Here is a 22,660-nt window from a genome sequence, read left to right as displayed (position 1 = left end):
TGCTAACTTCTTTTTCACACCCTGAAGACAACCCTGCTGACTTTGCCACTGCTGGACTTACAAGTTATTCAAACAACTAAAATCACAGCTCTGCCAGAATGAGTTACTCTGCTCGCACTCTCAGATCACAAGGGAGATGGTACCAAGTGTCCAACAGCTTAGAATCGGCCTTTGTAAATAAAGGCATACTCACAGAAATCATTTCTCTCATAGAAAAAAAAAAAAAAATCAGTTAATTTGCTGTGTATGTATTTAAACAGCTGACTGGAGAGTTTATTATGCCTGATTGCAGGCCTTCAGCAGCAATGATCGCTCGTTTCTCCTTTCTCTCCCTCCCTGCTTCTTTCACAGTGCATTTCCGTTGACAGAGCCTACGGCTATACTTTCAGAAATCATATAAAACCTGCCAGTGCCAAAATTCCAACCGCAAAAAGGTGTTTTAAGGTGTTGCCTTTCAAATCTAATTTTAACAGACAACTGTGTTCAGCAAGCACATCCCAGGATGGCAGTGTGCAGCTCTCGGCTGCCCATGGGCTGCAGATGGAGCTGTTGACAAAACAGTTCAACTCACTGGAGATGAGCTGGGCTGGCACTGACTGCTGCAGAGCCTCACAGCAACAATGACCCTTTATTATTATTGCTATTATTACTAATATTGTCATTCTTCTTCTTACTGTTGTTGTTATCTTTAAGTGTCTCTGCACAACTTAAGAGTATCACGTGTTTCAAACCTCCTAACCTTAGAAAACCCTAGCAAGGCTCCCTGGCCAACCTTCCGGATATCTTACAGTAAAAATATAAAAGCACACTGACAAATCTAGACAGATGAATAAAAGTTCAAATCAGAAACCATGTAAGGAAGACAGAGAAATACACAACTTCAGTGATTCTGTTACAAGCATTAACTCCTATTTGGAAAGAAGTTTACAAAGTGTTGGTTTCTACACTAGGAAAATATGTTAAACATTCCCATAAAAGCTATAAAAAGTAAAAGTTTGTGCATCAGAACTTTGGAAATGTGCAAGCATTATTGTTAGGAGAGGTGCAACAGGATCAAATTCACACTGTGTAACTACATATTGCCACTTATTACATCTGCACACATATCACTGTGCAGACTGACTGTTGTAGCACAAAAGTTTATTTTGCATTTGAAATTTCTGATAAATATTGCCTGGAGATCTCTGCAGGGAACTAACAGAATCCCAGCTGTAATATTTACTAGCAAGGAGGTTAATTCAGCCTTCCCTTGGACAATTCAAATTAAAGCACCGGGTCATAATTATGCATCAAGCAAGAATGATGACATAGATGATACTCATGTCCTCACATGCTACTGAAAAAACTACCTTGCAATTAGTGTTGCAAGCATGATAACATGTTGCTATAGCTTTGAAACTCCCCATACTTTAATTTAAGCAACATAAATAATTGTCTAATCTGAATCAATGTTTTGAATTCAAATTCACAGGTCTGGAGATTAAGCTGGATTTTCTTATCTAATTAGTGAGATTGCTGTAAATATGCAGTCAAATTCTATTCTCACTTATGGTAAGTTTTCTTTAGTATACAAGAGAAAGTGTGGTCTGTTAACATTCCTGACTACTACTTCATTAAAAGTATATGAACCCAAATTTCCAAATCATTCTGCTGCATGATGCAAATGCCAGTGCCAATGCCTGTTTATGATCACTTTTTTAAATCACAGTCAAGTATATGATACCATTTTTCAAAAACACTGAGCATAAACATCATTTTCAAATCTTAAGTTATGTGCATTGTATGTTACACATTGTAGTGAGTCAGGGTTAAAAAAAAAAAAAAAAGTAACAAAAGACTAAGTTTATATATACCATTATACTAGAGGAACTTAACGTCTGACAGTAAACATAATCTCTTATTCCTGTCTTTTTTCCATTTATTCTAATTTGTACTCCTTTAACTTCATAGACTGCGCATTTTTACCTGTTTGCTTGTTTGTCTTTTGTTAAGTACTTTGCAAAAGTACATTAAGAGTCTCTAATATATTTGTGCAAGATTTAATTCATTTTTGCTCATAAAAAGTTTTTAATTTCTTAATGAGAGGCACATGACAAAATAGCATTTTATAATACTATGTTGTATTCTATAACCTTCATCCAGGACAAATAATAATAATAATAATAAATAAAAAGGAAATTACAAGGAGTTCTGAAACATAATAAAACAAAGCTTGAAGAGAACACTAATAATACAAAAAGTACCTTTAATTTGCCCTTTGAGTTCCTTGCAGGATTTTACAAGGAAAATTCAAAACAGGTACCATTCAGTTTTGTTTTTTTTTTAATTATGTTGTCTCTCCAAGAGAAATCTGCTGTATAGAGGGGGATAGTTTTATAAAATCTAGACAATTATTCTGAGCCATGATGAGCTTCTGGCCCTGTTTTATTTAGCTATAGTCTTAAATTCACCACTGGCCTGGAATTCCTGGACAATATTTATAGTTTACAGTGCACATGCTCAGGGTGAGAGTTAAAGACATAGCATTATCTAGATGTAGTGATGTTTACAGAACAGTACTGTATAAAGTAAAAAATAACCACATTTATAATATAATTATTATTTCTATTTCTTAAGTCTTATAACAGCACTCAAACACCTTATAAATGATCCCAGCTAAATAACTCAGTGGAGTCTGATTAGCAGTGATGAAGGATTAAGGCTCACCAATGTCCATTTAATTGTGCAAAGAGGTTGTGTTACATATCTGTGTGTATAATATCATAATTTTTCAGTAGATTGACATGGAAGTCCACCAAAAATGCATGGAGTCAATATTACTTTAGTCAAACAAGATATGAACAAGGTAGTCAAATTTTAAAATATAGGTGGGTAGGAAAATTTTGCAGTGAATGTCTCTTCTCACTTCTAAGTTCTCATATTCCTACTCATCTTCACTAATGCCTGGCTTCAATAAGTCTATACACGTATAGGAAGACTGTTCTGTGGCTAAAGTGGGCTCAAATGTGAAAATATAAACAAATTAATTTTAATTGGGAAAACATAACGTTTTTGTTTGGGTCCATCAAAAGCAATTACTGGACTGACAAAAATATACAATTCTTAATTGTGTTGGACATTGTAGTAAGACAACAGGTTATATATTTTTAATTTCACTTTTGATATTTGTCTCTGTGTTTTCCATTTATTTTATTGAAAGTAGGATAATTATATTAACACCTTATGAATAGTATTTTTGCTAGATACATTCCCCATAATATGTTAATTAGAAAATTAAATTTAAAAATCAAGGAACAAATGTCAAATCAGAAATGATTATCAAGCGTTATTTTTGTGTATTAGATATATTTGGTGTATAAGTAACAAATGTTGTAATAATTACTGATATAGGTTGCTAATAATTACACTAAATACATACACATCAAAAAAGCAGACACAACCGTCTTTGCACAGTCAGAATATGTTCTGACATAATTTGAAAGGAACATGTATCAAACTGTACATAGAAAAATAACTTGAGGTGTATGAGACACCTACTAATGTGTAATGTTAACCAGTTAAATATGGGACAGGAATTTAAAAAGTTCATAATGAGGACTCAAAGGGAATGAGGTAGCTGAGGAAGAAGCTGGTGTTCTCTGAGCCACAAACTCAAACACTCAGAAACATCATATCTTCAGGGATCCCAAGAGCCATTCAGTGTGCCATTTAGAATAGCAGCATTCCCCCACCAATCTCCCCATCCTACCTCCTTTCTTTTTTTTTTTTCCTTTTTTTTTTTTTTCTTTTAGTACTAACTTGTATAAAATTATTTTGGAAAGAATCTTACACCAGCTTTCCTCTACATTTTTTTTAACTTCAGTGTACTGAAAGTGGAAAAAAAATAATAATAATGAAAGACATACACCAAAAAAAAAAAAAGTTATTTCTCAACCAGATGAGATAACATACCAAAAAGCGAGAAACTTGTAATAGGAAGTTGATGGGAAGACAAGTGTCTGATATGAATTCTGTTGAAGTTGGTATGAATGATGATTCATAATTTTAAAGGAATGAGTGCTGACTATAAAATCTTGTCTTTCTGTTTACTTAACCAAGCCTCTGTTTACCTAGCCATTGTCAACTGCTAAAAGAATACTATCTATAAATGAATCTATTACAAACCAAAAAGATCATCACTCTACTTCTGTTCAATAATAAAGCAATTAAATAAGTCAAGTCACTAAGTACATGAGCAAAGAAGTGAGCCAGAAATGTTGAAACTGTGAGAAGAACTATTCAGAATTGTCTTAGGGGCTTGGGGGAAGGAAAAATCAGATCTGATTTTTAAATAAATTTCTACAATGACAAACTACCTATTTGTACAGTAATATTATTTCCATTTCACATCTACCTATCATGCCTGTGTTTACGAGAATAACAAAATAAATCATTAAACAAAAAGGGATGGCAGAATTCGTAGCTGTTCTAACCCTATCAATTTTAAGCTCATATAAGCTATGGTAAAATAATGTATCAGCTCCTGCCATGCAATGGCTGTTTTATACAGTTTGACTATGTGATGAAAGAAACTAGTTGACATGCACTTACCGTATTAAGCCCTGGCACCTGCATTGCAGGCACTAATCAAAGTGCTCCTTCAGAGGGGTGAAAGAATCGCCATTTGTAACACAATAATTAGGCTGGGTAGAAGGGCCTGAAAAGCAAATCAATCTCTTCTGCTCTCTAAATCTGACACCATTCTCTAGGCAGATTGTTAACATAATGAGACAGAAGCCTACAAGAAGTCCCATAAAAGACTTATGTCTCCCCTTTTTTTTTTTTTCCTCTTCTTTCTTTATACTTGCAATGTTACTAAGAGCATAATTACAGACAATCCTACCCTAAGTCACTGGCATAAAAGCAACTATTTCTAAGAAACTCATCAAAAATAAGTTGGCAGAACAGACGGGCTATATAATACAGCAGCAGGCTGACTCTATTTGTCCAACTGGGTTAAGATTATTTTAACCTATTCCCCACTAAAATTACCATGATAATGTCTTCTAGAGAAAAATAATAAGTTCTTATAACATGGCAAGAAAATAATTTTGGTGAATTAATCTGATTCTCTGCTCTTTCGGGGCAAATGAAGAACAATTTCACCAAAATCAATGTTGTTATTAAATTACCAGTTGTGTGAGAAAAAAATCATCCAGTGTGGTCATTGTGACTTCTAAAAAGGAAACTAGTAAGAGAATAGCAACTCTAATAGTAAAGATTTTAAACAGAAAATGTTTTCTTGAACAGCCTAATTTTGAGAGCATAATCTTATTAATGGTCAAAAACAGCAATTCCATTTTCCTTGGTAAGACAGTTGTATTCATAGATTATGCTTTTTATGTAATATGAGGCTTAGGAACCTTCATTATTGACAAACTCTTGTATATCCTTATGCCAGAAAATACATAAAAAAAAATAACATATGAGAAGATATAAAAATGAAAATAATCTATTCTGTACATGTGTGGTGGTTTTACCGTGCTGGGCAGCTGAACTCCACCACGACCACTCTTTGACTCCCCCTCCTTAGAAGAGGAGGGGAAGAAGTAAAGGAAAGAACAACTCACTGGTTGAGATAAGGATAATTTAATTAAAGGGAAAAATAATTATTAAGGAAAGATTATTATTAATTAAACAATTTAACTAAAGGGAAAAAAAGGGGAAAAGGGAGGGGGCAAGGGGAGGGGAAAAAAAAAAAAAAAAAAAAAACAAGCAAAGGCTCTGTGGAAGTGCAGAGGAAAGAAATTACTCTCTACTTCCCACAAATGAGTGATGCTTGACCACAGCTTTGAAGCAGGGCCTCAACACACATAGATGGTGTTTGGGAGGACAGATGTTTTCACAACAAGAGCCCTCCCCTCCCTTCTTCTTCCTTTTTCCACCTTTTATTGCTGAGTGTGACATCATATGGTATGGAATATCCCTTTGGTTGGTTTAGGTCAGCTGCCCTGGTGATATTCCTTTTTCACTTTTTGCCCACCCTCTAGGAGGGTTAGAGAGAGTCCTGATGCTGTGCCAGCACTGCTCAGCAGCAGACACAACACTGGTGTGGTACCAGTGCTGTTCTAGCTACAAGTGCAGAGCACAGCACTGTATGGGCTGCTGCAGGGAAAGTTAACATCCCAGCTAGACCCAGTACAACATGGTGGCATGTAGCATGTAGACACTTGTGTAATGCAACCAGATGAATGGGATGTCTGTCTTCTTTCACAGTCAGATATGCACTAGTCATTACTTTCCATTATTTACCACCATTTTTCTTAATCCCTTCCATGAACATGTTGTAACTATGTAACCTGGTAATGCAGTATTACCTTTACCTTAACAGGCTGTATGCTCTGTACTAAGTTTTTAAGATATCTAGACTGAGTCTTGCCACGTCTATTTGGTCAAGCTTTTGTGGATCTGCAGCTTTGTTTTACTTGGTTTAATTGTGACAGCAGTTCCTTTAGTTGGCCAGGTAGCAATGGCAAATCTGTTACTAACTTTCTTTATCTTTGTGTGGTAGGATTGTACTTTTGCATAGACAGCAGTAACAAGCAATTATTCTATGTGGAATGAGAGATTTATGACTCTAGCAAAATGAAGTAGTGTAGAGAACTACTGTCTCAAGCAATAGCAGAGGTCTTAAGAAGTAGGGACACAATATGTGGCACACAGGACTGCAAGTGTAGCACAGGGCACAGGCTGGCACTGCAAACTTCACAGCTGTGAACAGCTCACCCATGGACAGCTAGAGAAGCACAGGTTTGGAGCAGGACTGCATTTGTTTATACTAACAAGAAATTCTTGACTGACTTATAAGATGTCCTTACTCTTTGGCCATAACTAATATCTTGAGTGCAATGATGTAAAAGATATGGATACCTTTCTAAGTTCATCACTGTATAAATTGTGTGTCCTGAAATTTGATGGCATAACTTCTAAACTATACTCAGTTAAATGGCATGCTTTCTAGTGATTTTGGATTTTCAACTGTACATCATACTGGTTCTTCCAAATAGCCTTAAAATTCAGGATAATCACTGTGACCAATAAAGAACACCCAATAATTACTATATAAATATATTTTTTTCTTTTTAAACAAATTTCTCATATTTCATATATACCTACATTATCTGAAGACTTTGATATAACTCATCACACTTTACTTTAGATGTCCAGAATATGTCTCAGCATGAGCTAGTTATCTTGTCGTCTTTTTCAGTTCGTTTGACCTGTTTGGCTGATCACAGAATTAGAATGATCTTAGAATCTTAGAACTGTGGTTGGCAGGTGCAACTTTTTTGCATGGATATGGTGATTGGCTCTCAACTGGTTGTCTAAATTTGGGTAAGGAAACTTAGTAAGAAAGGAACAAAAGAAAAGTGTAAAGGTGTCAAACTTTCAGCAATCTTTTAATAAATTTACAACTTTTTTTGGAGTTTACTTGTGTAGAGGATAGATAAAACAAACATTTCAATCAAAATATCACAAAGACTATCTGCAGTGTTTAAATTCCATTGTTCAAAGTTCATTTTCAATACAATCTCTTGCCCTGCTTCTGTTTCTTTTACAGTATTAAATCTTCATATTCTACACTGTTCTTTATTCAGAAGTTCTAATTGCCCTGCAAACTGAAAATACCAAACATAGAAAGAGAGGAAACCAACTACTGCTGAAACAGTTGCACAGCACATGACAGCTATTAACAGCACACAGAAACAGTATACAATCAGTCATTATGACAGGATAAAATTGAATTGAAAACTGACTGCAGTCTGAAACCTAAATAAATAGAGTTTGGATAGGACAACACAGATTCAGTGCTGAAAGCCAAAAGAATTGACTACATTAAATCAAGATTTTAGAACTATACTTTGTGGAAGAGAAGAGTAAATTTCTCCATTCCAATACCATTATGAATGTTTGGTATTGGTTTATCTAAAAGACTAATACATACAGAATTGCTTTTATATTATTCGTAACATTTATCAAAATTCATTGTCTCAATTACAGTAAGTAACAGCAGATTTGACAGTTAGTTATCCTACTTTTTCTTTACTAGCCAAGATGTAGGTAATGTAAGTTTTTGGGTTTTTTCTTTTTTTTTTTTTTAAATTGAGTTTTGTAATGAACAACACTTAATATTCCACAGCATTAAAATTATGCTTTAAAATATTTATTATACATTTTTTAGTTTTTAACATTTTGGTCATACCTTTCTTGTTGAAAAGAATGTTCATTTTTCCCTGACAGATGATTTATTTTTTTAAAGCCTCCTTGTTGACAAAATAATTTATAATCATGTTGCCATTTTTTTATTTAAAATTATATAAAACAATTATCATAATTTTTCTAGGTGGCTATAACCTTCATTATAGCACACACCTGTGCTTCAGTAAAACAGAACCCAATTCTCAAATTGTCTATGATGAGCAGAATGAGACATTTTCTAATGCTGCTTTTCTGTAACCTTCAAAATATATACATACAATTTTGTACAAATACATATATATGCACACAGAACATTCATGATTTACTGACTACTTCAAATGAATTTAAGTTTGCAACATATGCTGAAGTTGTGTTTTCATAAAATAATACACAGAACATTTTTATGCATTTAGCAAGAACCTTAAGCTGAATTACCAAGGGAAAAAAAAAAATCTATTTTATTTCTTAAAGAAAAAATAAAATTATTTCAATGGAAATAATATGAACATAAAAAGTCTATAAGCAAAACAACAACCAAAATTCTTTGCATCCTAGAAAAGCACCTTTCTCCTTTATGGATGTCTGGCAGATAAAAATCTAAGCCTGCTAACAGGAGTCAATAGCTCTTCAGAAATCACAAAAAAAATATAATTAAGGTAAAAAACTCTTCCTTGATGCTGCTGCAAAGCTCTCATCTGCAGTGCAGATCTTTATCATACTTTTCGTGCTCCTTTCTGCATGACTGAGAGCAGGTTATGCAACATATGCAAAACACAAGAAGATCTAAAACTATTGCCATGCTTGCACATATTATCCGAGCTACACTAGCTGAACACTAGCATCTAACTAGAGCAATCTCAACAGTTCTCAGGATTTCAGCTGAAATTTGATTTTTCTTTCCCATGACAGACAAATATTTTACTCATTGTAATAAAGGGGTATGGGCAAACCTGGAAGGAAAAGCCAGGAGGAAAACAGATCTGTCTTACTGCCACCACAGAGTGAGGGTAGTGAAAACGGCTGGTAGGAGAAGCCTGACATCCATCACATACCCCCTCTGATGTGCACAACAGACTTCTTTCAGCAGCAGCTACAGCCAACCTGGTTTCCAAAGTCTTACACTGAGCAAAGTAGTACAGCTATGTTACCCTCCTTTCACACCTGCAGTTTCAGAGAGCAACAGAAGCAAGATCATGTTACAGTACTTGTTTTTTTTTTCTTTGTACCTGATTTTTTCCTTAACTGCACCTTAACTGCAGAGGAAGTTCTGAGATTTAAGAAAAGAGACCAACTGCTTATATTTTCAGGACTTAAAAGAGAATGTTGCAGATTTTTCTGACAATTCCAATTCGATATTTTCTTTTTTCCCTGATGAATTGAAAGAGGACTGATGTTACAAAGGTATACTAAAAACATTAATGAGATATGTCCATTTTAATTGCTACTCCAAAACAATTTCCCTTGTAGCTTGAAGGGCTTTAAGAGCACAAAAATAAATAAGTAAATAAAGAATAATAATAATAAAAAAATCCAGTTAGATGCCAAATTCTGTCATTTGACTGAAAACTGTTAATATAGAATAACTCTTCTGATAGCAGCCCAGCTATTCATGATTTACATTTATGTAACTAACTGCAGATAGGATGTTGACAATTTCTTTCAAAAAAAGTTGGAAAAAAAATTGCCCTAGCTAATGCTGTGCAAGGCTAAGCCCAATTAAAAAAACAGGAGTTGTTCTACACAGCAAAAGATTTGTACTACCTTTTTTAGTTGTTCATTTGAAAACATGGCCCTGCAAAAATACAGCCCCTGAAAAACATGACCCTGAATACAGATGTGTCTTATTTTGTAGTCATTATTTGAATAGTAGTTCTTGGTTATTTACAGGCCAAGGGGTTCTGTGGTTAGTTTAAGGAACTATAAATAGACTGTTTTCAGTAGCAGTTTTAGATTAAAAAGACTGATGAGAGTGCACTGGAGCCTACTACATACTGCAAGACCTCTATAACAGCTTAATGGCCTAAAAAGTAGTAGATCTATTAGTCTGAAGACTGCACTTAACTATTATATGCATATATTAGATATAATCTTCCCAAAAATTTCAAGTGACAGCCTAAGCTCCTGGCTTTGACAAAAGGACTAAGCAAGGTATGTTAGACTCTCTTTTTCCTACTAAGTCTTATTGACGTTATTAACATCTCACTTGTGATTTCTGAGACAAGAGACAGCCTAAATCAAAAAGGCGTGGCAACCTGAGAAACACCATAATCTGCTGGAAAGATTGTGTTAGCTAAAAGCTGGTAAATTGGGAGTAATCATCAGAGTCTATGAACTGCATTTACGTTTTATAACTCAGAGCTCAACTCCGAAAAATAAGACAGAAAAAAAATATATATTAAAACAAGAACTCTGTTCGCAGTTCACAAGCACATTCTTCGTGGATAAAAAGCAGACCTTCAGATACCCACCAAATACACCTGATAGCTGGCATAACAAAAGACAAACAAATAACAAAAAAATATATATACACACATTAAATACATTAAAAATAACAAAATATGGTAAAGGAGCAAGTAGAACCAAGCTATCATTTTATGTCAGCAGTCTCTCTGCTTCTACTACATTTTCTCTGGAGCAGCAGGCCATGGACCTGTACTACAGCCCTGATACATTACTTCTCTAACCAGCGTGGGCTTAGTTATCCTTGACTTTTGTTGAAACTATAAAATATCTTGAAATTTGTTACCTTAGAGATGAGTCCCTCACTTTTACTTGCTAATATGCTCCTTGAAGTTTTCTCTGTTCTCTCTTCTGGGTTTCAATAAATCCTTCTATCTGTGCTGTTTTTAATTAATAAAACAAAGAGGCCATCGAGGCAAAAACTGACCGTCAAGAAAAATTTAATCAAAAGCAAATACTAAATTTGATGACCTTCTAATTGTAAATTAACCCCTGACTCACCCACCTGATTATCAGCTTAGCTTTGAAACTACTTAATTCTTTCCACAGCTGTAAAGAAGAAATGGCCATCACTCTTCCTAACTAGCATTTGCTTCAATCTGAGAATACAATAAGAAGACTATGGGTCCAGTTACTAAACAGTGATAATAAACCCACCTTAATTTCTTCAATTAGATCATCTGCAGGGAATCATTTTACACAACCTATAAGGATTAACGGGCTCTCCAAGAAACGCTACAATTACACAAGGATGAGCAGCTACCAAGAAACAGAAGTCACTATCTCACTTTTTCTTACTTTCTCTCAGGGCAGTTTTCTCACTTACTCTCTGTGCTCACCCATGGGGAAAAAAAAAAAATGGAAAAAAAAATCATTCTTAAAGTCATCCATATATAAATACCTAGCTAAGTCTGAGGCAGATTTCTCTAAAGGCTATACGCTGGACATCTCTGAGGATCACAGAAGAAAATATAGTCTCATCAGACTGAATGTGCTGCAAGAGCAGGTATTTAGTATTTTGACACTGGCTATATTCAGCTTATATTCCTTGCCCTTTTCAAATTGCATTCTCCTTGTCTTTTTCCAGAGGTGTTTATTTGGTGTAGCAAGAGTCAAACAGTGTAAGCACAGAAAATCAAAGAGATTCAATGTTCATGGAAAGCAAATACAGTGAAAGTATTTTTTAATGAACAAATATTTAAACTATTTTAAACTTTATTTGATCAGTAATATGAACACGATATCTTTAAGTCCTTATATTAACAACGAAACTTCAGGAGACAAGAAAGAAGAGAGTAAACAGTGCTTCTTGTGTGGCAATTTATACATGTGGGTAGACACACATGAACGATATACACACATTGTATGCATCAAAGAATATATGCATACACAGGAACAGAATATCAAAAAATGTGTTAAAACTGCAAATACCCTAGGGATAGCAAACTAATTTAGCATTATGCTTTGGGCACCAAATCCAAGTGGAAAGGATGCAATCTCCTGAACACAGAAAACTCTGCCTTAAAGCTAAAACTCTGAAATCTGCCTGCTGTAGTGAAACTATGCAGGACTCCACATGCTTGAGTGAAACTAAGCTTGTAGACTGAAACTTGCCCCCAACTAAATTTATGGTGGTTGGGTTGAGGAGTCAATTATAATTCCACAAAGCGACAAAGTAGAAGCAGTCTCATCACAACTTAAGAGGTCACAGTACATTCTGGGATGTGATCAAAAGTGAGACAGAAGATTTTAGCCATAAGAAAATCCCCAGGGGTTTTTAATTTTGCCGTAAAACTGGATGAGTTGGTTGATTATAGCATTTGACAACTTCTATGCCTTTTCAGGAAAAGAAGGCTTACTCTGAAGCAATAGATTGGTGACAAAAGCCTTCTAAGAAATTCTGGTTGCAAATGATACAACTGCTCTTTAACTGTACCTCAGTCACAAACTCTTAGCATGTAAAATAGCTTTGGGTCTTTTTCCTCCACTGTTTTTTTGCTACATGGGATCTTTACTACATGCCACTTACGTTGTAGTTCCTAGAGAAGCTGAAGTTGCAAACAAACAAAATCCCCACACTGTTTCTTTCCTTTCCTAACCAATATTAAATGAAGTAGGAAAAGTAGGAAAAATACCGCAAAATGTCTTTCTGATAATATGGCCTTTTTCCCACTGGCTGGAGCAAAAAGGCATAAGATGTTAAATAACCTGAAATTCCTACAGGAATATGGGGTTCACATTTCACAAAATTGATGATTCATGCTATTCCATAGTACAACTAAGACTACATTTAATGTCTGTTTTCGATCCTTATTCTCTGGACATGTGAGGAAGTATGAAGTGTTTTGAACCTACTCCTTTCAATAGCAATGCCTTTGTTGTGTGGCCTACATTTTGTAGCTGATTGAACATGAACATGAACATATCATGTTTCTTCATTTCATATTTTTGTTCTCTAATTTGTTTCTAATGACAAGAGCACTTGGAAAGGAACTTTTCAATACTTCAGAAGAAATATACTACAATAAATAGAACACATATATCAGACCCCAAGCAAATCATATAAAAAGGCAAGCCTAAAACATAAGGAAATATTCCATATTATTTAATGTATTTTATTAAAGGAATAAAAATCATTTTCTTGTACAGCAGCATACAGTTTTTCTCAGTACTTTTTCCCATTTAGTTTGTGTTTTTTTTTTTTTTTTAATCATTATTATTAAACAATGGTTATGCTTTGATTTAGTTTTGATTTTTTTGGGGGGGGTGGGATGCATAAGGAAATCAGATTCACTGCATTAGCTTGACTCTGAAGAATGTCTGACCTTGTTTAAACTTTTTTTTTAAAAAAAAAAAGACATCATGACAAGAATGCATTCTTTGCCATGTACAAAATTTCATTCTTGGTGTGAAATAGACACATCTCCATCTGCAAAGATGGGTGCCTTTGCCATGCCCTTCACTTTTAAAGGTTTTATAAAACTACATCCACTGCTTTTTTATATCCTCTTCAACTACCTATGAGATTAAAGTCAATAAAATTTGTATATTTAATGGGTTATATGTATTATCACAAAAGAGAAAATATTACTAAGGAAATGAAAAAAACTTTCCAAGAAAAGCGCTGAACATATAGAGGAAATGTTTAAGTAGGTTAGCTAGGGATGCTTGGAGCTAGAAGTATGACTGAATGAATTCATATTCATCAACTACAGGGGTGAGAGGTATTTTCATTCTCTTCCAAGAAAAAATCTCTAGTCTAACTTACAGAAAATATACAAAATAAGTATTTAGATTTGTTGCTAAAGAGTCTTTACAGCAAGAGTCTGAAACAGCAACTGTTCAGATTTCGTTTGTTTGTTTGGTTGGTTGGTTTGTTTTGGTTTGGTTTTGGTTTTGGGTGGGTGGGGGAACCAACATTACTTGTCAAAACTAACACTTCAGTGGTTATGTGCAGGCCTACAGCAGCATGTAGTACCTGCCACAAACTGCTTACAGCATACATACAGGATTGTGACATTTGCTGAGCATTTACACAGAGGAATAATGGAGCATAAGGTTAGGTTGCTGTCATGCTGAGACCACTGCCCATCATGCTGACCAATACTGTCTCATGGTTCCTTTGCGATCCCCCTTGGCCTGGACATATTTATTATCTCTCATCTCAGACTGTGCAGAGACATTTTAAATGAGTCACAGTAGCAGGTGGCCCTTATTAATGCCTCTTAGGATGTGAAAGCTGCTAGAATGCTTATCAAGAGAGAGGAAACCAGAAGGTGGGACAAGAAATGTCCTGTGTGGAAACACGTGAAAACAATTAAATTTGGAAGTGAAATATGCTTTGGTGTCACTAGAATAAAAAAAATACAGTCCAAGAAAAAGACAACTTTGGATGATAATAGATACACTCTCTGTCAGAAACAGGGCAGGGATTTATAACATTTTATACTGTACTTGTAAAAAGGCAACAAAAATCACAGATTACCTTATTGTATTTAAAATAAATAAATAAATAAATTACTATAAAGAAAGCTAAAAATATGGGGGACAATAGGTCTGGTTGATAACTACAGCTGGAGTGAAATAAATTTAAACACTGATCTTTAACAGAAATTAAAAAAAAAAATAGCAGTGATGTTGAAAAATGCTTTCCAACAGATGCAAACTGGCCATATGTTTTCCAAGACAAGCTTACAATCCAGTAACAAAAGCACCACGGAATAAAAAGGAAGTGCTCTCTTTTCTATTCTAGTTTACTGTGACTATAGCTCAGTAATATCCTCAATAATATCCCTTCATCATCCTTTTATTGAAAGGAAGTTCAGAGAACAGCAACAGATATGCCAGTAAGATAGAGATATATAGGTTACATAGAATTTAAAATAACTAAAACCAAAGAGCTAGAGAAATTATTACAGAAATGCAACATGCTGCAGTAAGTACAGGTAAACATTATTAAAGAAATATCATACTAAGAAATTAATCACTGGCATTAATTTGTTACTGGAACAATTTTGCAAGAATAGTGAAAGAACTTCATTGCCTGGCACAAAACATCAGAACATATTCAGTAAGTGGTAGCAGGAGGGGTGTGAGTGAGTGATACACTTCATTTTTTCCATTCGTAAATTCTTATTTCTTCTGTTGGCCATGCCACCATCCAGTATTAAACACACACACAAATATAAAACCAAAACAAGCAAACAAAAGACAAATAAACAAAACTCCACACCTTACTTGGTTGAACTGGGGCACTCTCAGGGTTTGAACGTTCTATAAAAATGTTAATAGAATCTCGACATTTTTTCCCATTGCCCTAAAAATCAGTTCATAAAGAGAAAAGATATTTACAAATATGAATATGCACATTCACACACATATACCCTTATATATCCATGTAAGTGGAATATCCCAAAAAACATCAGTGGAAAAGATGTTAGATATAATTTTCAGTGGATAGGAATTCATCATAAAACACTTTAAGTACCTCCAAATTCATGGACTGCTTCCAGTAAGCTATTTCCTTTAGGTGATCCAATTAAAAAGAACTCATTTTACTCACTGGCACGTTACTTATACCATCCAGTTTTAATAACAATGTAAGTTTTAAGGACAGTTTTAGTGTACAGAAATAATGGTTGATTAACAATTCTTGTTGCTGTGAGAGTATACATAGGTATACAAAAATTACTTTATATATTTACATATATGTGTGAAGAATTATTTCATATATATTTATATAAATGTCTGCCTTAACACAGAGAAATTCAGTAATAGAAGACAGAAACAACAATATGTAATGCATTTGGTTATACTTATTGAAAGGCCTTACTAAAAAGACTTTTGGCATGTTTGTTGTTTTTTTGTTTTATTACTTATTTATTTGTTTATTTACAAGTACATCACCTTTATACGTACAAGGCAATGCTGCTGTATAGGAGAGGATGAAGTTCAGGGCTCACAGAACACAATTACAGTTCCACAACAGCAACGAGAAAATGAAAGACAACTGAAAGTACAGATAATTTTCATCTTTGAAGGAACTCAACACCAAAACACTTGTCATACACTACAACTCTAACTCTGCTCACTCCTCAAGCTAAGTCACCAGACCTCCTCTGTACAATTTTCTATGCAGTTCTTAAAATAAAACAAACAAGTAAACAAACAAACAAAATGAAAAGTCACACTTACTCTTGAATTAGGGTTATATTGTGCACCAGTTCAGCTTATTACACATTAAAATAATGAAGCTATGTGGTATTTGAAATGCTGTTATTTTTTAGAATGCCTACTAGGAAGTAGGCATTCACATACTTTCAGCACTATATATATATATAAAAGTATATTAAAACAAGAAGTAAAAATGTAAGACTAATCTATCTGAAGTAAATAAATAAATAAAAGTCCTCAACACAACATACCTGGCAAAAGAACTTCAAGGAGACGAACCATAAAAAGACCATAAGGACTTGCAGGATTTCCCTAAAAGCTAAATATAATTTATGGGGAAATTTTCAGCTTCTTAGAGTTCTCAAGTGAAAAAGCCTCAGCTATTAATCCAAACATAGTACTGTGCTATCTAGAATTGTTATTTCAAAGAAATGTCTGAACTGTACTTTTCAAATGAAGTACAAAAGTCCCTTTCACTCTCAATAATTATGGAAACCTGGACACACACACACACAAATCAAAATTACAATTAATTTTTATCAAAAGAATACTACTTCACTTGCAATGTGTTTAAGAATCTTTAGAGTCCTCTTATGTGTGCTTCTGGTTTGAAATGTCTGAAGTTATTACAGAAAGTTGACTGCAATATTTGTTATTATTGATTATTTCACAAGTTGGAATAGGCACTTAACCTCTGCTTGTGAACAGCTAGATATGTGTGAGATTTGATCCAAACTAACAAAGCAACAGCTTTATTTTATCTTTATACCTATTTCTTAGCTCACAGTTTTCACGATCCCTTTCCAGCTCATGAAACAACTATTTTTTTCTTTATAATCTCCTTCACGGGTTACAGAACGTGAGCAATGGTAAAAACTTTCAGTCATGAATTGGAATTTTATTGTTTAAACAATTATAGTTCTGAAGTATTAAAGCAGAAATAAAACTTGAGCTGTCCTAAATGGAAATCCAGAACTAATTTTAACTTCAGACTGGTCTGCTCCTGCTTAGTTCTCAGTCTTACTCACTTTTCATTCCTATTCCATGTTCATCTTCCAAAAGTGATTGGAGTGTTTTTAGATTATTAGTAAAGTAATTCAAGAAAATCTTATGATGCTGATTAACTAGAGTAAATTCTGGCTGGTTTCAGTCTAAAAGTTAGTTTTGATCTGGGGTTCCAATCCCAATAAGAAAAAAAAAAAAATGTTGGCCTCAGCTCACCTTTAGTTTGAGTTAATATGTTTTCTCAATGTAGAGAGCATTTGCTTGGTTCTTTCTGAGGTTAATACCTCTCTTGCTTTAAATCATTGCTGGAGTAGATGCGCAACATAGTATTCACTTTGCAAGTGAGTCATGCTTTCCTACAAAACTGCGAAAATGTACTGGGAAATGTCCCTTACTCCCCTCCAAACCTACTAACCTTTCACTGGCTACTATGAGCTAACCTATGCATTTCCTGACCTTTAGTCACTTGGGTCTCATATTCTGATCTTAAGCAATGAAATCCAGGATATATTTATTTTACAATCTAAACAATAGTAATGTTGCATATATCATTGCAAGCATAAATGGAAACAAAACTCCACTTATAATATATCCAATTGAAGCATTATCCAGTTTTCCAAAGTCTGTTGTTTTTATTTTTATAAATGCAATGTGTCACATTTGGTTGTAATGTTCACTACTAGCTCTTATTCTGTCATTTAGTTTAAACTAAGAGGTTTATCAAAATGCTGTTGACTCCACATTAATAAACAGTAATCTTTAATGAAAGTGGTTTTAGAGATATAGCTCAGGCTATTCTTGATATAGCTCAAATATAAGTACTGTTACTTTTGTTATTATGTTTACAGTATCAGATGGTTAAGGGAAAAGAAAAAAAAATAGTTAATTCTATTCCTGTTATTGGTAACAGAAGCAAAAACAAACAAACGAACAAAAAACCACTGGAATAGAAAACATATATGTGCAGCCTTAAAAAATACCCAGGTTGGTCCTCCTAGGCTTCCTTGATGGTCCTTAATGACAGGTAAGTGTTTTGATAAGTCAATTCAGTCCCCAGTCACACTGACCGCTGAAACCTGAAACACCTGTGCTTGTGTCTTAACTATCTCAGTGAAATACCTCATATTAAGTGACAAGGATTTGAGCCCCAAGTGTCCTCTTTCTGTTCTGTGAGTGGACAAGTTCACAGCTTCTTAAAACTCTATGCATGTGTGTGGATTACTTAGCCATTATACTCACTCAGGAGATAACACTGTAGCTACTTGCAAGAAGAAATAAAAGCATCCCACAGAGAATTCTTCTATGCGCAATGTTATATAAGTCAGTCACTACCGCTTGTAAACCAAGGGAAATGTTTTCTCAATGTTATTAGAAGAGAACACTTTTCATTTTGTTTCATAAGATCAGGCATGATTTTAGAAAGGTTAGCTAGGAAAGGTAAAATGCCTTGATTGTATTCCAAGTCTTACTCTATTGTTTTTTCAATCCATCTGGCTGTCCATCTGAAATAACTTGCACAAACTATGAAGAAAAAAAAAATCACAAAACTAGGGGAATAATCTACATTTAAATACAACTTATCCTTTGCAAGGACTGTCTGGTCACTGCCTTAATTACATAGTTTTGCAACAGGGAGATATTTTAAGATTTAGACAAAGGCTTCTTATACCATCAATGATTAAACCCTTTCTAAGATGTTACCACCACTGATGTTAATACCAGGTCTAATCATGTTATTAACTGTATCATAATCTTGACCAAGTCAGTCTGGAAAAGACTTGTGTTTTTAAGATGTACCATTATAAATGTTAACTGCGCACATGAGTCACCTCCCTTAAAAATATATGATTTTACTAGGCTTGCTTTCACAAGCATGGATAAAGACAAGGAGATTTCTTTTGTTTTTAAGACACATGGCAGAGAGTGGCTTCTTCTTTGACTATTAGATTAATAAATATCTGTTTAACAGCACAAAGTGTAAAATAGAAAAACATTCCCCTACCTCCGCCCCCCCCCCCCCCCCCCCCGGCAATACACCAACAAAACCCCGTGCATTGTTCAAACCATTATCCTTCTGTAAAAGATAATCATTAAGAGGGTTGCAATTAGGTGTTAAATCCCAGTCAGGTTAGCAAGTGTAAATTATGTAATTTTCCCTATTTATACAGTCAGAGTACTACTGCTCCCTCTCCCTCTCTTTCTGTCTCTATCCCTCTCTTTCTCCCTCTATTTCTCAGCTGTTGTTGCGGGCACTTTTACTGTCCTTAAATGAGACTGAGGGATTCTATAACTTCCTAAATAAATGATCAGGCAGTATGAATGCCAGTTTGCGTCCTGGTTAATATATGGCTCTACAGAGCAGACACAAAACTTGGCAATTAAAAATACTCATTGACTATTACAGAAACTGCAATCACTTCAACATTTCTTTTAGCAATGGAGTGAAAAATGACTTACAGGGATCAGAGGCTTTCATTCATTGCATAGACAGAAATAACTATCTAAAACAGAAAAAAAGAAAATCTAAACTCACATCTTTCTGGTGAAATGGTGATTTGTTAGTCTGAGAATTCAACAGGACAGAATTCTAAATTCATGCTGCAAATGCATTAGAAAATGTACACTGGCTTTATTTCATCATCACTCTAAAGCCTTTGTTCATGCCACGAAAGGTCCATTTGTTACTCCAAGGAAGTCTCACAGAAAGGTTCTCTCAAAACTTTCCGAATAATTAAGGTAGTTATGCGCAGCAGGATTTTTACTGCAGACATATATTAGGTACAGGTGTCCAGATGCTGGCAGTGGGGTTCCGCAGGTCTCCTCAGTGAGGAGAGGCCAGGGCTGCCCCATGACAGACACAGCTGGTTCCGGCCAGCTCCAACGGCCCCACCACAGGGCTCACCTGGGCACAGCAGCCAAGTTGGTGGCACCTCAAGGAAAGCCTATGTAGGAAAGAGCAAAACACTGCGTGGCAGTGTGAGCATTGAGGGAAAAAAGTGCAAGAAATAGCCCTGTGTACAGAAAAGTCAGAGAAGGAGTGGAAGAGGTGCTCCATGCACTGGAGCAGTGATTCCTCTGCAGCTGGTGGAGGAGACCATGGTGGAGCAGATTTATCCTGAAGGCCTACAAGACATGGGAAGGAGTTCATGCTGGAATAAAGAAGTGAAAAGGGGAAGGAGTGGCAGAGAGGAACTGACTGCATCATCCATTCCCCATTGCTTTTGAGAGTGAGGTTTGAGGAAACAGGAGCGAAGGAGTGAAGCTGAGCAGGGAAACGGGGGAGGAAGGGTGTTGTATTAAAATTTATCATTGTTTCTCAATAACTGAATCTACTTTAATTGCCAATAATTTATTTATCTATTTATTTTCCTCAAGTCCCTGTGACAGATGCTGGTGAGGAATCTTCCAGTCTTTATCCTGAACCAGAGCTTTATCAGCTTACTTTCTTATCCTGTTGCACTGAGGAAGAGGAGTGAGTGAGTGGCTGGGCAGGAGTTTGTCCGCTAGCCAAGGCTAATCCACCACAAGAAGGAAATTAAATAAAGGTTTATGACTCATATTGTGTTATCGTAATTGTAAAATGAAACGTGGTTTACCCCTTTGGCAGAGTCTTTAATTTTCTTGTACGTCCCACTTTTGCTAAATACCATCAGTATATTTTATAATCAGTAATGCTTTTTTTGCTTTGTTTTTTTTTTTAGCAATAAAATACACCTAAACCTATGTGAATGCAGATGACTGAACAAGAAATTAATTCCAGAAGGCTTAAGTATCGTACTTTCATTGTTTTCACAAATCAGCTGCATGAGTACTGTACATAATAGAAACAAGATGAGACCTGTGTACCCAAAAGCCGTTTCTTTTTACCAGCTATAGGAGGTAGCCTAATAAACGCATAAAAAAACATAAACTTGTGTTGCTTTTAATTATTAATTAGTGTGCAACAGGATATTACCTCTATGGAGTTTGTGTCTCAATGATTTTCTTCATCATTAAACCTGTGTTTTTTCAAGTTTTCCTCAGTGAAAGCTATGAATGCTTTCTATAGTGTTAAATGTTTTTTGTCATGGCAGTATGAAAGTTCTATATGACAAAGGTAGTAGAATCCATTATTTATGCTTTCTAATAGGCAAAACTGATATGAAAGATCTGAAGAGACTTCTGTGATCAAACAAATCAGAAAACAGATATTCCCAATGTAAGAATATAATTTCCAGAAATACTAGGTATAGATACAACAGTAACAGGGAAACACAAGGAAAGAGATATCAAAATTACCTCTGAACATGGTGGAGAACTTCTTAGAGATAGATTAGAAAGGAAAGAAAAATACTTGACGTTTTCTCCATTAGACATTCTTAAATACATTCTTAAATCCTGTAACCCACCTGCAAAATAATACTGAATTCCCATACCTATTTAACTCATGATAAATGTCTTAAGTATGAGACACTATATAAACAGCAAGGGTTGTATAAATATATTGCCAAGGAAGCATCTCAGGCTTACTGATCTAATATTAGTCAAAGTCTGTTTAGAGGCATCTTTTTTATCCACTACAAAGACTTCCTCCAAGAATTCTCACTACTCTAAAACACACCTATTTTTGCAGGGTATTAATCACTTGATGTCAATTTCTTTCCACTGACCATAGGAGGAGCTACATTTCCAGTTTACAATTTGGCAACAATTAGACAACTGAGCAGATTGAGATAATTCCTTCTCAAGCTAATCAGAGGCAACCAATTTCTGGAAAAATAGTATCTTCTCTTTGCCAAAGGGAAGCTAATGCAAAGTCAGCTTTGTAAAGTATATTGTAATGTATAAAATGTAAATTTCCTTGCTTTGATTTAACTATGTCTTCTTTATCTTTAATAACTTTGATTTAAATCCCATCACAAAACTGGTTCCACAGCCCTCCAAAGGAAAAACACAGACTAAGCACCAACACAAAGTTCGGAAGGTTTACCAGGATTTTAAAAGCCAATCTTTGTAGAAAGTTGTTAGCCTACAGGCATCACTACAAACACTAAAACAAGCTGATTTGTAGGTTACCTTATTGCACTTCCACTATTTATTTATTTTTTTAGTGTTTTGGTTTTTTTTTGGCTTGCCTTTGGAGGGGATATTCTGGTTAATGGGTAGATTTTGAGACTGCAGGTTAAATTCATTCATTACTTCAAACAGTTTAACTCTAGAGGGAATGCATTTCAACCACAGAGTGGTGTAAGTGGTGAATGGATGACATCTATTCATTAATTTTGTTGCAGAGTAGAAATAAAAC

The 22,660-nt window shown here is 34.8% G+C and overlaps 2 protein-coding genes across 15 annotated transcripts in view; one reads left to right on the top strand and one right to left on the bottom strand.

The window, feature by feature from the left end:
• PCDH9 (protocadherin 9) overlaps nucleotides 1-22,660 on the bottom strand; it is an 800,116-nt gene that overhangs the window by 399,636 nt on the left and 377,820 nt on the right. Inside the window, exon 3 of one of the 14 annotated variants that reach the window (XM_080577028.1) lies at nucleotides 7,168-9,399. The exons of the other annotated variants lie outside the window; for them this stretch is intronic. Within the exon in view, the coding sequence (XP_080433154.1) occupies nucleotides 9,394-9,399 (6 nt within the window). The 3' untranslated portion in view covers nucleotides 7,168-9,393. Of the gene's footprint in view, nucleotides 1-7,167; nucleotides 9,400-22,660 lie in introns of those variants that run through there. 14 annotated transcript variants of the gene reach the window in all.
• The window catches only part of LOC308187742 (uncharacterized protein), a gene marked incomplete at its 5' end in the record, with an annotated part of 533,458 nt that overhangs the window by 234,928 nt on the left and 275,870 nt on the right, over nucleotides 1-22,660 (top strand). The gene's annotated exons all lie outside the window — the stretch shown is intronic.

The sequence above is a fragment of the Anser brachyrhynchus genome (assembly GCF_964034855.1).
Source record: "Anser brachyrhynchus genome assembly, chromosome: 1".
NCBI classification, from domain to species: Eukaryota; Metazoa; Chordata; class Aves; order Anseriformes; family Anatidae; genus Anser; species Anser brachyrhynchus.
This window is presented reverse-complemented; position numbering and strand designations above follow the sequence as displayed.